Raw genomic sequence first — 14,674 nt, forward strand, 5'->3', positions numbered from 1 at the left:
CGCTAAGCAGTAGTTATCACACTACAAAAACCTAAAAACATTGCATTTGTAAGTTCTTCACATTTGAAGCTGATGCACCTCTTTGCATCATTTGTAATAATTATCACCCATCATTTAAGTATTAAGGTTGGTCAGTACTGAGTTATGCTCTAAGCAGACATCCTCTTCACCTAAAAGCTCTTCCTTATTTTCCAACTTTTATTCATTTCTTACCATCTCGTTCAGTTTCTTTTGTAAAGTGTATTTTGAAATCTGTAAAACAAGAGAGTTATTTAATGAATTGTACTCCCATTTGGTCTGACAACAACCTGCATATTTAGGTATTGTTATAACTAACATTCGATTGCATTTGTTGCCAATCCAGCCACCACAGTAACACCAGTTTTGAAAACTGGTATCACTAGTTTTTTAGTGAATCTAATAATAGTGGCATCATCAATGCAAAACTAGTATTACTAGATGACACTATTATTAGATTCACTTTGCATAATTACTTCACATAATTTCGCTTCAATATTAAATTATGTAAAACCACTTTACACTGATTTTTTTTTTACTAGAGGAGTTCTGAAAAAAATGCATAAAACCTTGTGTTGTCTGACAGGAAAAAAACTAAAGTGGAAATGGACCAAAGCTGGTAAACTAGAGTCTTAGAGAGAAGAAAATAGAGATAGTAACTCAAGTATTCCCTCAGCTCCTACAGGAATATATGTCTGTTACCTGCTGGAAAAAAAAAGCCCCAAACCATGTAGTTAGGTATTCTGAATGGTAGCATATAAAGACATATTGTATCAATCTCATGTGCTTTAATAATATACAGCTGCCATCAGAAGCCTTTAACACTATTTTAATACACCACTGACAGAGTATTTTGATTTGAACAACACTAAACTAAACCCCAAACACCTGCATACCGAAAAAAAAAAAAAAAAAAGCTATTTAACACAAATAATAGCTTACCTGTAATGCTTTTAATGTTTCTTTCAGTCCATCGATTTCTTTTTCTTTTGTTTCTACAGCAAGTTGGTATTTTCCCTTTCAACAAAATTGCACGTCAGGATTTGGGTGGAATAAATGCATTTACATTAAGAATTCATCAAAAAGAACGTTACAAAAATGAAGTGTTTGCTATGAGAGAACAAGTTACTGGTGAAAAATTCAGCTGAATAATCTTAAACTGTAGAAATATATTGGTATACAAAGAAAAGTGAAAACACAACAGCATATTTTCACCACTTATGACCATATTTAGTGAGTCTTAAATTTTTCTTTTCTTGGAGAGGCAAGTCTGACAAAGGGAGAACTAATAAGTTATTTTCTTTTAGAACAAAGACACTAAATATATATATAAAAAAAAGTTTCAGGTAAATCCATGTTCTTATCTGCTGTAGAAAAGTCTTCACAGAAACAACTTCCCAAACCACAAAGACTAAACTGTAATCTGCTGTCAATAGAATTAATAAGTACAGTTCATGCATAAGATGAGCAGGTGAACAAAGTCAAAGGGGGTGTTTGTGGGCAAACAGAATGTCTTGGTTAAGAAGAAACTCCAAATACAACCAAGAAAATGACTCCACCAAAAATATAAAAGCAGCAAACAGTAAAGTTTACTTTGATTTGCTTTCCAAGCATTTCACCAGTTTGAAAATTTCCGTGCAAGGTGCTATGGAATGTGCAGATACTCATCTATCTGCTCGTAACTGTTGGGAAATTTAAGTGGAACAACAGAATCCACACACATCCATTCCTTGACTTCACTCTTTGAAACAGGCTCCTGGCACTGTGCAAATCCCTCATTCAGAGGAGGAAACAGGTGCTCAGCTGGGTATAAAAACTCGTGTAGTTCAGAAAAATCAAACAATTTCAGGGTTAAGTACATCTTGCTTCAGTTTAGTTCAAGTTTCTTATGAAACCAGCTCAGCTAAATCAAGAAAAACCCTATGAAAATCTGGTTTCCCTAAACCAGATACAAATGTTCTTTTTCACTCGTACTTGGAAAGGCTAAAGACAGTTTACCCCAAATCTTAATGAAGTAAATTTTATATAGCTTCAATAGAGAAATATCAAAGAACACTTCCCCCCACTGATTTTTAGCACAAAGTGACATTTCAGAAGTAAACAAAACCAAACAAAAAAAAATTTCAAACCAGAAGTACATTTCTTTTGCAAAAGCCATAGCAAGAAAAATAACTTAATTGCAATTGGCTTGGTTTAGACTTGTTTGATAAGTTGGATGGCATTATTGTTTGCTTATGCACTTCTCTGGATGACAAATAACAAAATAGTTACAGAGTACCTTTTCTTCTTCCATGGCAAACATCCTTGCCTGCAGCTTGGTTGGCAGTGGCACGGAAAAAAAGAAAAAAGAGACAAACAAAAAAAAGTCAATACAACACATGACATTAATTTTATTCATGCAGCTTGATAAGACAATATAGTTATATTATCCTGCATAGTGGAATCCCTGCTTTTTTTTAGACTATAATCATAAGCAGAGATCTGTGAATCTCAAATTATTTTTTCAAGACAAAAAACCTAATTGCTTGCCAATTTCTTTTTTTGTGTGACAGGATTGTGATGCAGCATTGGTGATAAATTCTTCATCACCATGTGCAACAGTTCCAGTTCCTCTGACAGTTCTCTGCAAGGTGTTTCAGCACTTATATAATAAATTATATGTATAATTATATGTATAGTATATATTAGAGAGAGGCTAAAATGCGAGACTGACAAATGTTGGGTAGAGTAAGTTCCTGTGGCAGATCTTTTATGGTGGTTTATGAATCTACCCTTGCAGAGGTCAGGCCATCTTAGAGGGGAAAACAAACTAACAAAACAAAACAAAACAAAAACACCACAGAACAAGGAAATTATTAAAAGAAGCATTTTCTTCTTTAGGAGTTTTTGGGAAAAAAAAAAGAAAAACGCCAGGAGGAGTGGCTTACTGGGAAGACCTGTCAAAATACAATCATTACACTGTGTCCAGAAAAAAGAAATGTAAGAGCTGTGTATTCTAACATTTTATATGCAACAGGAAAATATTTTCATACCAACTGGCAGCTTGCCATGATGCCACCATGCTTTAAGAATCTCCCAGTCAAACCTAGAAGGCTTTCTTTTGCTACCTGTTTTTTAAAAGCTGCCATAGCTTCTTTGTTCTGTTGCTGCAACGTATCTGTCTGGTGCTGCAGAGTTTCCTGATCATGAGAAATAACAATAGTGTGACTGAAGTAGTGTCTTACAGCAAATACAGTGTTTCAAGAAAAAAATCTGATCCCTTGCTAAATATTTTTAGAAAGGCATGGCAGATTAAAAACCCCCGAGGACTAAAAAAGAGGCATTTGTTAACTGATAATCATGTCTTGGGTAGCAGCTTCTCTTTAATTCTTAACAGGTAACAGTTCTCACCTCTGGAACACAGACCTGTTGCTGAGGTTTCTTGCAAGCAACTCCTTCCCCATCCCATCACCAACCTGCAGATGTAATCCACTTCCACTGCCATCTTAACACAGCATCTGGACACTGTCCCAGGTATTTAGCATAGAATTTTAATACCCATTAAAAAGTATAACCTCGTTTAAAATAACAATCCGTTATTCTGCTTTTAGTTAAATTTTGGTCACTTAACAAGCCACAAGAAAGAGCTGAGGGAGGGCAGAAAAGACTAAATGTGAGGCAATAGTATAAATTTTTTATCATCCTCCTGCCTGGCTTTACTCTTACCCATAAAAACCAAGAAAATGAGTTAAGATGTACTCTTTTTTTCGTTATTATTTCATATCATGATCTTGTGGATTATTACCACACTCTGCAAGTTAGAAATCTCAAACATCTTTAGGCATCGTGGCTCCTGATAACTGCACCTTCACCAAGGAAGGCACATATGGAAGATCAAGTTTTTTAAGTTCTAGACATGAAAATGTATCAGGTAAAGGAGGTAAAAAAGCTGTCCTTGAACACCTGTCTCAAAATATAGATGAGTTGAGGTAAGATGTGTTAGTGTGAAGTAGGAAACAAATAGAGACTATTAAAAAGAATGAACGGGAGAAAATAAATTGATCATTTGTTTCACACACACGGAGTCTAATTTCTTCTTCTGCTTTAATTGATAAACTGAGAGTTTTTTAAACAAAAAGCCCATTCCAAAATTGCTTTTCTGCAGCAAATTGGTGTTGCTTTCACGTTGTACAAGTGAGAGTTGTTGGCCTTTGATACAAGAGCAGAATCCGTGGGGATTTACAGTCAGGTACTTACTCATGAACTCACTGTAAGACAAGTACAGAAAGTTTTGATCTGCATCTAACAAACAACACATACCACATGAATGAATATTCCAAAACATGAAAACTGAAGTCTTGAGAAAGGTTTTCCTCAGGTTGGCCCTTAGACTGTGTTCAAAGGTGGGTTCTCCAAGGGGGTAACAGGCAAGCACAATAAGAGAGCCAGAAGCAGGGACAGCAAAGCCAATGCTCTCAGTGGACTCTTCCCACCCACCACAGGAATAAAATTTTATCTCCACAGTGTTGCCAAATTAAGATCACACTACTTTAAATAACAGGAATTCAAGTTGATATCATTTAGTAATTTATGTAGATATAGGTTTGGTTTCATAAAACAGTCATCCTTTATATAATTTTGTATCAGATGTAATGAAAAAAAAAACATTACTGAAGTCTTTATAACATACCACTTCCTTGTACTGTATATTCAAGTGATGTATTTTACTCTAAAAAAGAGACAGGGGAGTGTCTACAAATATTAATTTCCTAACAAGCCTCACAGGCAAGACTATCAAAGAAAATCATTATAGATAACTCTCCGAGAAATTCAGTTTTGGAATATATTTCCCACATATGGCATGTAGGTGTGGTGCAGGGAGATCGAAGAACAAAGCTATTTTAAAAAATAAAGGCAAAAGCAGCTTTGATACAGTGATGTTATAGCAAGTACAATGGGTATGCTCATTATATGTAAAGCAGTATTTTCTCCAGTTATTCTGTTTTCCCTCCTCTAACATATTTTTTCAAGAGCAGCAACAGTATTCATAAAATCTTGGCAAATATTTGCTTTAAAATTGTAATATTAAACCAGAAACTTAGCTGAAGTCATGTCTTTATTATAAACTAATTTGTTAAAATTAAGGTAAAATAAAATGAGCGACAGAAATGTTGACTGAAGGGGAAATCTGGGAAGGAAAAAAACCATAATGGAATCTTGGATAAGGCAGGGGAAGCTGAGGTCAGTATGATTCTGCATTCAGAAACCATCACCACTAATTCAATTCAAATTGCCACACCTGGAACTGTCACCTTACTGCAATCTCCAGGAAAGTTGTATGAACTTGTTCCTTTGAAGTTCCAAACATGTGCTGACATGAAGTTGCCCAAAATCTACAGCCTTGGCAGGTGTCAATGGGCAGGAAGAAAAGAGAGTTTACCCAAAACTACCTGTGGGTCCCACCTCCTTACTGATGGTAAATTGCTGTTGAAGGTCTCAGAATGGGTGGAAATCACCCCCTTTGAACCCAGATTATTAAGAACTGCAGTGCTAGGTTAAGAGAAGCAAAGAAGGGTTACGAATTGAAAGCACTGCTGCTTTTACAAATATAAAACGTTTCCTGTTTCTGTGTGCACATATATATCTTCCAGGAAAGAAAAGCACATAGTTAGGATTATTAATTTAAGACTGTTAGGATGAACTCCATGATGAAATAGTCTTCCTTCACTGCTAAGATGTTAAAAATCCCAAGATCAAGGATAGAGTTGGAATTATTGTTTTTTCTGTGATCATAAAACATAGAGAGTGAAGCCTTTTATCCTGTGCCCCAGTGACAGGGGTCATAGGTTTGATTGTGTTAGAGAAGGGAATGGATTTCCTAGGAAAGCATAACCTCAGGAGCCCGAACTGCAAGAGGAATGTTAGACTTCTGTTCCTGAAAACTTCGTTCTGACTGTTTAAAAGCCGAAAGAAAAGTTCTTGTTTAAAATAATTTTCTTTTTTTCGGAAAAATTGTCACTTCCAGAACACTGCAAGGGAAGTTGCTTGTTGTGTTTATACTTGCCAAAGGCCAGCACGACACAGAGAAGCTGCTGCACAGCTTCCCCCACACTAATAGAAATAACAACACCCTTCAAAAGAGGAATGGTACCAAACCACAATTTATGTTAATATATTAAAATGAAATCTCTGCAGGTAAAGTGCTAACAGCATGTAGGAAAGTTACCTTCTGCCATTCAAGTTCCTGTTTCTCCACAACGATTTTGTTTATTTGATCTTCATAATTAGTCTCCGTTTCCTGGTTAAAAAACAAACGAAGGAATTTATGTAAAACAGTACCTGCAAATCAAACACCAGCATAAGTTGTGTATTCATATTTCTTCTTCCTTTACAGTCCAGTACAAACAATACACAGGATGTGTCTGCACAGCACACAGATGAGAAGGAAACACAAGCCCACTGGATGTGGCAAAATAGCAGATGAGTTCAGCTGGTTGGGTCAGAAAATTTGCAGAATGAATAACTTGGATGGAAATGCATAGAAGAAGGTTAGGAGCTGGGATTGCAGCTCTCTTCATCAGCATATTCTCTTTTGCATCTTACAACACAACCAGACTCAAAGTGAATAAACCAGATTGACTTCACCGTTGAAAAATGATTCTGATTAAGAGAGTCAAAACAAGGAGATGAAGGGAAATTCAGCAAGCTACAAAAATGCTCTGTGGATCCATGGTGGTCAATGATACAGATAATCATGGTTAATGACTCAGAATCTTTGGAACATCTCAAATATCCCACTCAGAGCATTTGAATCTTTATGCTCTTTGACATCTCCTAGGACAAGTGCAAAGTTTGTGTCAGCAATCACTGCTGTTACTACTGAAAAAGCGAAATGTTTACCACGACCTTCTGTGCCGAGAAGCCTCCAGACCTACCAAATAAAAGAAGTTAAATGGAATCGTGCATAATAAACACATTTTTGATAAGGTGAGCTACCAGAAATATAATACTAAAAAAAAAAATAAAATAAAGGAAGAGCAGGTTCCCCCTGTGGGAACAGTCATGACTTCTTGCAAGAACAGTATTGAGGCTTTTGATGCCTGTCATGAGCAATTCACCACCGGCCTTTTATTGCATGCAGTCAAAATAATGAATGTACCTAGGGAGCTACACTAATGTGTCCCTCTGAGCTCCAAAAGGCAGATTTCCTGCCTTTTCTCTGCACGCTGATGATCGGCTTGGAAAAAGGGACCACATTAAGGTGAGGCTGACTCGTCTTTGATGAATTGTTGCACTAATAACATTCACTGAGGTCTTGTGTTGGCCACACTCCAGCCAGGGCCAAACTGACTGTGTGAGGATAAAAGAAGGTTCCCAACACTTGAACTGTGTATTTTGATGCACAGTTTGGACACGTGCACATTTATGCTCTTTTGAGTTCAGCTTCCCCACAAGAGTTTAAAACCTGCAGTGTAAATTGAGGAATAAATCAGAACCCTTGAAATGACTCACGCCTCGAGAAGTGGTTATAATCTTTAGGAAAACAGTGACATCTCAGAAAAAAAAATAAATAAAATTGATTTTTCTTGTAAAAAAATTAAAAGCAGGACTCAAAAAGGTTGTTGTCTTGAAACTGGGGTTTAAGTAAAATTCTACTGAATTGCAGTACCATGAGCAACTCTTACTTACCAGGAGGAAAAGAAATGCCCTCTGGATGAAGTAATACATTTCCTGACACACTGAAAGAACAAAGTGAGGCTCTTCCTCCTTCCACAGTGAAGCAAATAATACAAATGTCTGGGCTATCAAGTGTGCTGCATCTTTAAGAAATGCAGTTCTTTCCTCAACCCAGTACAAATGAAGTTTCCAAGTTTTTGATTGAAGGATATTTAAACACTTCAACAATTTGGTGCAAACCAGCTCTAAAGAAGATTTTGCGACACTTTCCACTTGGTATAATATTTGATTCTTAGTCCCATTCTACTATCAATAGAAAATGAAATGGCAAAATACATCCCAAGGTGATTTAAAATTGGTTTTGGACGCCTTTTATAGGGTTTAGGGTCAAAACTTCCTTGATTAACAGACAGTTTACAGGCACATGTGTGGATGGAAACACACTTCTATCCACAGGAGGCTATTCCTGAGCATTTCAAGAGAGACTATAGATGGAGAAGAGACTTAAAGACTTCATGTGCTTTAGGGTGAAAAAAATAAAAATTAAGAGAACTTGAAAGATTATCAATGCTTCCCAGTTCTGCCCTAACAAACAGTACTTCAGATTTGCAGTGACTTTGTTTTCTGATACTAATCTACGAGTACTGAAGGAAAATACATCCCCCTAATTTCCCTGGAGTGTTCAAACCAAACAAGTTTGACTTAGAGCTTCTTATAAAGGTGTAATCTTAAACCATTTATGTCATCAAGCAACAAATGCTATCAAAATGATATATTATTAGAAAAAGTCTTGCCCAAAATTGTAAGAAACTGGCATTAAATTCGAAGCCCTTTTTCTGGGAATACTAAACAGGATAAGAACCAAAGTTCGAAGTGAACAACACTCCTCCAGCTTTACTCCCAGATTATAAAGGAAAATCTGGAAACTATCAGAAATGTGAATGTATGTAACTACCGCTGAAAAAAAATAAACATCATAAATACTTTAACTGAGAATGCCAATTACATGATGAAAAGTTCTCACGTGAAATCGCCAACAGTTATAAGCCTTATCCATCATTTTTACATCTTTCAAAGGACACTTGCAGTTTACCCATTTTGAATTGTAAGCTTTTAAAACTTTTTTTTAATATATTTTTTTAGAAGTTCTATCAGCTGTTTAATAAGACAAAAAGATTTCTGTTATACTTAGGAGAACAATGTTGTATATAACTCTGGTGAGGTATCAAAAACCCACAGAGCCTTAGAAGTGCTCATTTTTTATGAGGCGCCTTAGGACTACATGGATTTAAGTGTTTTTATTAAAAAAGACTACCATAACAATAAAAGAGGAGTAATTTGCTGGTTTATTTACTTGTTATAACCTTTAGAAAGTGTCAAGCCTTCTTTAAAGTGTTTGCTTCAGGCTGTGGTTTTACAAGATGGGCTGTGGATTGGTCAGAGCCCCCTCGATTCCTGACCCTGAACAGATTTAGGAACAGAGTGCAGCTGGCTCATGTCCAAGCAGCCAAAACTGCTGCTAGGTACTTTTATTATCTTTTTCAAACTCCCAATCTACCTCCTACAAAATTGCACAGCCAATTCTCATGCAGGTCAATCAAATACTGCTCACTGAAACTGCAGTTTCCGATGGTTTCATGCCGTAATTAAAATTCCCTTCATGAACAAAACAGAGCAGTGTAACTTCCAGTGGACTTCAGGGGTATAATTTTGAAGTTTGGTTTCCAGCACAAATGTTAAAGGGAGAGAAGATATTTATAGCAGCGCTATTCTAACTCTAGTTCCTGATAAAACATTTCTGGATGTTAATAGCTATGAGGGTTCACAAAGAACCGTGGTAACCATATGTTCGGAACCTGTTCTCCCAACTTTCACAAGCAGAGACACAGAAATGTATCCCAACCACCTTTTTCCTTTGGAAATCTTCCCCTGTTCTGTCCTTGACTCCACTGCACAGGCTGCAATTGCTCTGTGTTTAATTTAATCTCATCTATTGGAATATATTCCTAGACATGCATTGCAGTGCTCTTCTCTCCAACTGCAAGTACTCAGCTCCTCATCAAAACCCACATTATTTGTTGACACAGAATCATAATCTAACCTTGTTTCAGTCATTTTGCTAAAAAAATAAATACCTTAATTTACATATAAGCATAAAACCCGGTTATAAAAGCGTTAGGATTTTCTGTTCTGTTGTTGTTTGTGTCGATGGTCTCCCATTTGCCAGCTTTAAGTAACCAGCAAAAACCCCCACATTTCTCTTCTGTGTTACTTTAACATTGTTTCTCCCCCCTTTAGTTTCTTTTTTTCTCTATCCTAGAAGAAAATGAAATCAAACTCTCCGCCATTATTATTGTTAGCAGTTAGAATTGTTCCTTGCAATAAACCCCACTAAAATCATGCACTTTCCTGGTAGCCTCTTTATTTCCAGAAATTCTTTCTGCCTTACTTTCTAAAATAATAATTGTCCTTCTCATGAACAAAACCTTCAAAATATAGTAATAAAATATTTCTTTCTTTTTCTTTTCCTTTTATTGCAAATATTACCCTTGTGAGAAACAGAAGAAAATTCGAGAGCTGGAAATGATGATTCTTAAAAAGCATTTTAGTTAAAAGAGAAGCACTACCAAATTATATCTATGTCATAACTGCCCAAAGAGGAAAGAGTAAAATAAAAAAGAGAAAGAGCCTCAACAGCTGTTTGTTTTCAGGTATGGAAACAGATCACTGACTCTTCTCCTTTGCACCACATGAAACATTATTAAAATTTCACAAATCATCCCTAAAATGTATCTTCCCTGCGTTCAGCTAATCAACATCTGTGGTGCTACCCATGTCCCCAGGGTATTAGAATTCCCTTGATTTCTTGTGTACATGCTTTTCTGGATTAGGATATTTTTTTGGTACCTAGGACAAGGAAGGCAGTAACGCCATTTATCTGCTTTCCTGTCCCTGTAAACATTTTTCTTAGACCTAATGTCAGTTTTCCTACATGGATTATACTTCAGAAAGCATCAAAGACTTCCAATTTAACCTACTACTCCACAGCTTTATGCTGCCAAAATTGATCATATTTATCCCTTGAAGAAAAGGATCATCTCTTCTATCCCAATGAGAGGCACTCTGGTGATTGTGGAGCGAGGCTGACAGGCTTGGAACAAAGTGAATGGGAATATCCAGCACAAAAGAATCCCTGGGTTGATCAGTGTTTGATGAGTGGGAAAGCTAAACTGGAAAAAAAAATAGGACACTGAAACTACTGGAGTGTGAAGTAATCCCTGGGGGGAAAAGGAAAGAGAAATCTAATTTTTTGTAGGTTTTAATTAATACGTATTCATATCATGTCAGTTCATATTGAGAACAAAGGCCCTTATGAACAGCCAAAAAGAATAGAGTGAACCTGCATCGAGTATCAGCATTTAAGCCATTTATTCTTTAGAATAAACATGCACAGCTATCAGTAACTGGGATGTCATCTGCAAGATGGAACAGATGAACAGTCACTTACTGTGAGAAACTCCTCAAATTGGTTTGAGAGCTTAGCTACAGCTATGCATTTAACCGAGAAAAACTACTAAAAAATAGTAAAAACAGTAAAAAAAACCCTACTTTAAAATAGGATGTGATGACATCAAGTAAGGACTGCATCAAGTCTCTCAAAATGTTTTCATATTTGAGAGTTTGATTTTCGTCTGTCCAGCTTCACACAGGTAATTTCATCTCCAAATTTATTGTTATGAATCTGAATTTATACTGCAGCTTAACCAACCACGCCAGGCAGTTTATTAAACTCAAAGCCACACCAGAGTTCCTGCCCTGAAGAGTCTCCCAAGTGACAAGCAGGACCAACAACGGGAAGAAAAACAGAAGCGAGCAGATGTAAAATAATCTCATCTCAGGTCGAGCCACAGGTCAAAGACAAAATTGAGAGTAAAATGCACCCGACTGGCTCTGCTGCCTCCCTCAGGCTGTCAGTCCACTGAACCTCACCAGAAGCTGCCAAAGAAGGGGCAGAAGTAGCCAAAAACCTGCAGAACTGGAACTTTTCCTTCACTTTTCTTGCGGTGCAGGTGACACAGTTTGGGCGTTTCGTTCCTGTCCATGGAAAGATGATTTTGTAGATGGGGGTGGTTCTAGTTTAAAAAATGACAGTGAATGGCACCAGGCATGGCCTTATTATTCTGTAACCCTTGCTTGTTCAACACATTAATGCTTTACATTCCAAACTTCTAAAATACTAAGCAAGCAGCCCTGAATTGATTGTTAAATCAGAACAAAACAAAATGCATCCAGGGATACTTGAAGATTTCAAACTGGGTGTCTGTTAAATGCTTTATCTTCTTTTTACCTAAACAGGTAAAAAAAAAAATATATGTATACCCATGCATACACATGTATATATTTTTAGGGTAAAGGAAAGCACAACTATTTTAGAAACTTAGGGCCAAGACTTAACTGCGGAATTGACTCTTGACATTTGCATCCATTTTGAAACTAAAAAATACCTTTAAGGCAAAAAAAATTACTCACCTTCACAGGGCAACTTCTGTAAAATCACAGTCATGTAATCTCGCAGTATAGCAGTCAACAAAAACAGACAAACAAAACCAAAGCAATCCCCAAAGGTGGGAGTCCACAGCACTCCATAAAGACTGCAGGCTCTGACCAAGTGCATCAAAAATGCGAGGTTAAGTTAAAAATGTAAATGGAATTCAGCTAACAGATCTTATAAGGAAAAGCATACTCCAATTATTAGGAAAAAAAAAAAGTTTAATTAATCAGTCCTTACTTTTTAATGTGAAAATAGTTGGACTGGACTAAACACTACCATTGTAACACAGGTCTGGGGATCAGATCATGGTGGATTTCAACAATACTGCACCAGGAAAGCAGCATCATGCAGCCTTTTTTCTACTTTTTATTTTATGGCAGCCATTCTTCTGTTTATGGCTTTTAAAGAGAGGATTACAGCATTTAACTTAGATCAAAATACGTGTAAATCAAGCGTGTCATCAATACTAATATTTTAAAAGTAATAATACACATATTTTGAACAGGTCAAATTCATCAAACGAAGCAAGACGCACTTCGGGTCTTTCAACAGACCCAACAGCTCAGAAACACTGAGGGGGAAATAAAATTAAATGTTTATATACACGCACAGCTGAAAAAGGAACCAGAGAAAAACACAACTGAAAAATTAAGCCCAGGAAAACACAGCTGCCTTCCCCAGTGCAGAGTCAACCTTGGTACTACAAGATGATGCAACTTATGGTTAGAAAACAAAACACGCCACCCTGAATGCTCAATGCATTGTTTTTGCAGGGATCTAGTTTAATAGTCTAGCAATTTAAAAAGGGGGAAATAAAATCATCACAGTAGCTCTTTGGCCTCTTATGTAATTCTGAAAAGCACAAGTAAATGGACAAAGGCACTAAAAACAGTACAGATTTACCCTCCTAATCCGCAGCTCTTCTATTGCCTCCAACAAACTGGTTTTGAAGTCCAGCAGTCGAATGGAAAGCAACGTCTCTGACGGACCCTGAAGAGCAGAGTCGAGTGCCTGTGCTTTGAAGTCTTCATCCATCCTTCAGACTTGTTTCTGCAAAATTAAGATGTGCATTTCCTCTCCAGCTTATCCGTAAGAGAACGCTCACATGCTTGAGTAAAATTGCCAACTCCAGTCATTATGCAATCAGCAATATTTCCGCTTCAAATTAGCATGCAGTATTGTAAAAAATAAACAAACAAACAGCTTTACGAGTCGTTCACAATACTCCTCTCCTTCTCCCCTTTATTTTTTTGGCTTGGTTTTAATTTTAAGCAGAGACTGTGATGAGCAGAAGGAGGTAGCACAGGCTTTTTTTCCCCCAGATCTACTGCCCTGCACTGGCATGAAGGTGCTGCAATTAATGCACCAGGCCATGACAAAGGAAGTGCCTACCTACAAGATTTCAAAAATCAGTTTTAAAGGAAACCTTCAGACTGGCCTGAAATTCAGAACTTAAGGTAATATTTGTATTCCTCGCTTCTGAATTTTAACAAGAAAACTTTCTGATTCTGCTACTACAAGATCAAGTACCAAAGTACTCTAAGCCAGCTGCGTCGACTGTTGCCAAGCAAGGAGTTGTGCTAACACGAGCCCCAATTGTCTCATGTTTGTTAGAGACATCAGAGGTGATTTATTCATCAAAGCTTTATTTCACATTTTATTCACAATAACGTAACTGCACACGCTTCACCTATACCTCCCAGATGATATACTTTTAATTCTTGAGCCTGAATTTCCAGCAGTCCACCAGAACACAGGCCAGCATCCCTCCCAGAGACACCCCGTGCGTGTCCCTGCAGTAAGAATGACAGAGGTAGGGTTAGAGCCCAGGAGTTATGGCTGACCTGGCTGCTGCCACAGAACCTCCAGGAAAGAATTCCTGCAGGAAGAGCAGAGACCTGGTGAGTGTCACGGGGCCATAACAACTACAAATCAGGGCTCACCAACTTTTTCTGCTGTTGTCTAAATAAACCCCTCGCATAGATCACGTTTAAGCTGCTTGGTGGTGGATTAACAGATGGACTCCCTGCTCAGCTGCCCCAGCACCCAAGTTACTCTGCTGGTGAGACTTTGCTAAAAGCTGACAAATTGGGCTCATTTTAAAACATCTGACCAAAACTGAACTGCTCAGTGTGAAATACAGAAATTCTTCTGTCAGCGTCAAAATGTGTGTGTTTGAAGGACCTCTGAGGAGGCAGCAAATCAAGTCTGAATAAGGAGCGTGTATAAACAAGCACCACGTCAGGCAGCAAATCCGTTGTGTCAATGTGCCAACATGAATCAGGCAATCTGCATACACTTTAGACACGGTTTAGCATGAGGCTGTTTGGTTTATTTATTTATATTTTTTTTTTAAGTAAAACATTAGGATAAAAAAACCCCGCTGCTTATATTTCAGCCAAGGAATTTGGAATTGATGAAGTCAAACTGTCCCAAAAGCTTTTGCAG

At 37.2% G+C, this 14,674-nt stretch overlaps 1 protein-coding gene across 1 annotated transcript in view; it reads right to left on the minus strand.

Moving 5' to 3' along the window:
• The window catches only part of CCDC73 (coiled-coil domain containing 73), a 41,101-nt gene extending 27,807 nt beyond the window's left edge, over nucleotides 1-13,294 (minus strand). The window contains exons 1-6 of the mRNA XM_027908008.1: nucleotides 13,130-13,294; nucleotides 6,224-6,295; nucleotides 3,126-3,197; nucleotides 2,297-2,332; nucleotides 961-1,035; nucleotides 214-252 (exon numbers count right to left, since the gene is read on the minus strand). Of these exons, the coding sequence (XP_027763809.1) occupies nucleotides 214-252; nucleotides 961-1,035; nucleotides 2,297-2,332; nucleotides 3,126-3,197; nucleotides 6,224-6,295; nucleotides 13,130-13,261 (426 nt within the window). The 5' untranslated portion in view covers nucleotides 13,262-13,294. The remainder of the gene's footprint in view (nucleotides 1-213; nucleotides 253-960; nucleotides 1,036-2,296; nucleotides 2,333-3,125; nucleotides 3,198-6,223; nucleotides 6,296-13,129) is intronic.
• Nucleotides 13,295-14,674: the final 1,380 nt, after the last annotated feature.

The sequence above is a fragment of the Empidonax traillii genome, unplaced genomic scaffold (genome assembly GCF_003031625.1).
Source record: "Empidonax traillii isolate 1590-97213 ecotype Southwest subspecies unplaced genomic scaffold, ASM303162v1 scaffold1599:size102157, whole genome shotgun sequence".
Taxonomy (NCBI): Eukaryota; Metazoa; Chordata; class Aves; order Passeriformes; family Tyrannidae; genus Empidonax; species Empidonax traillii.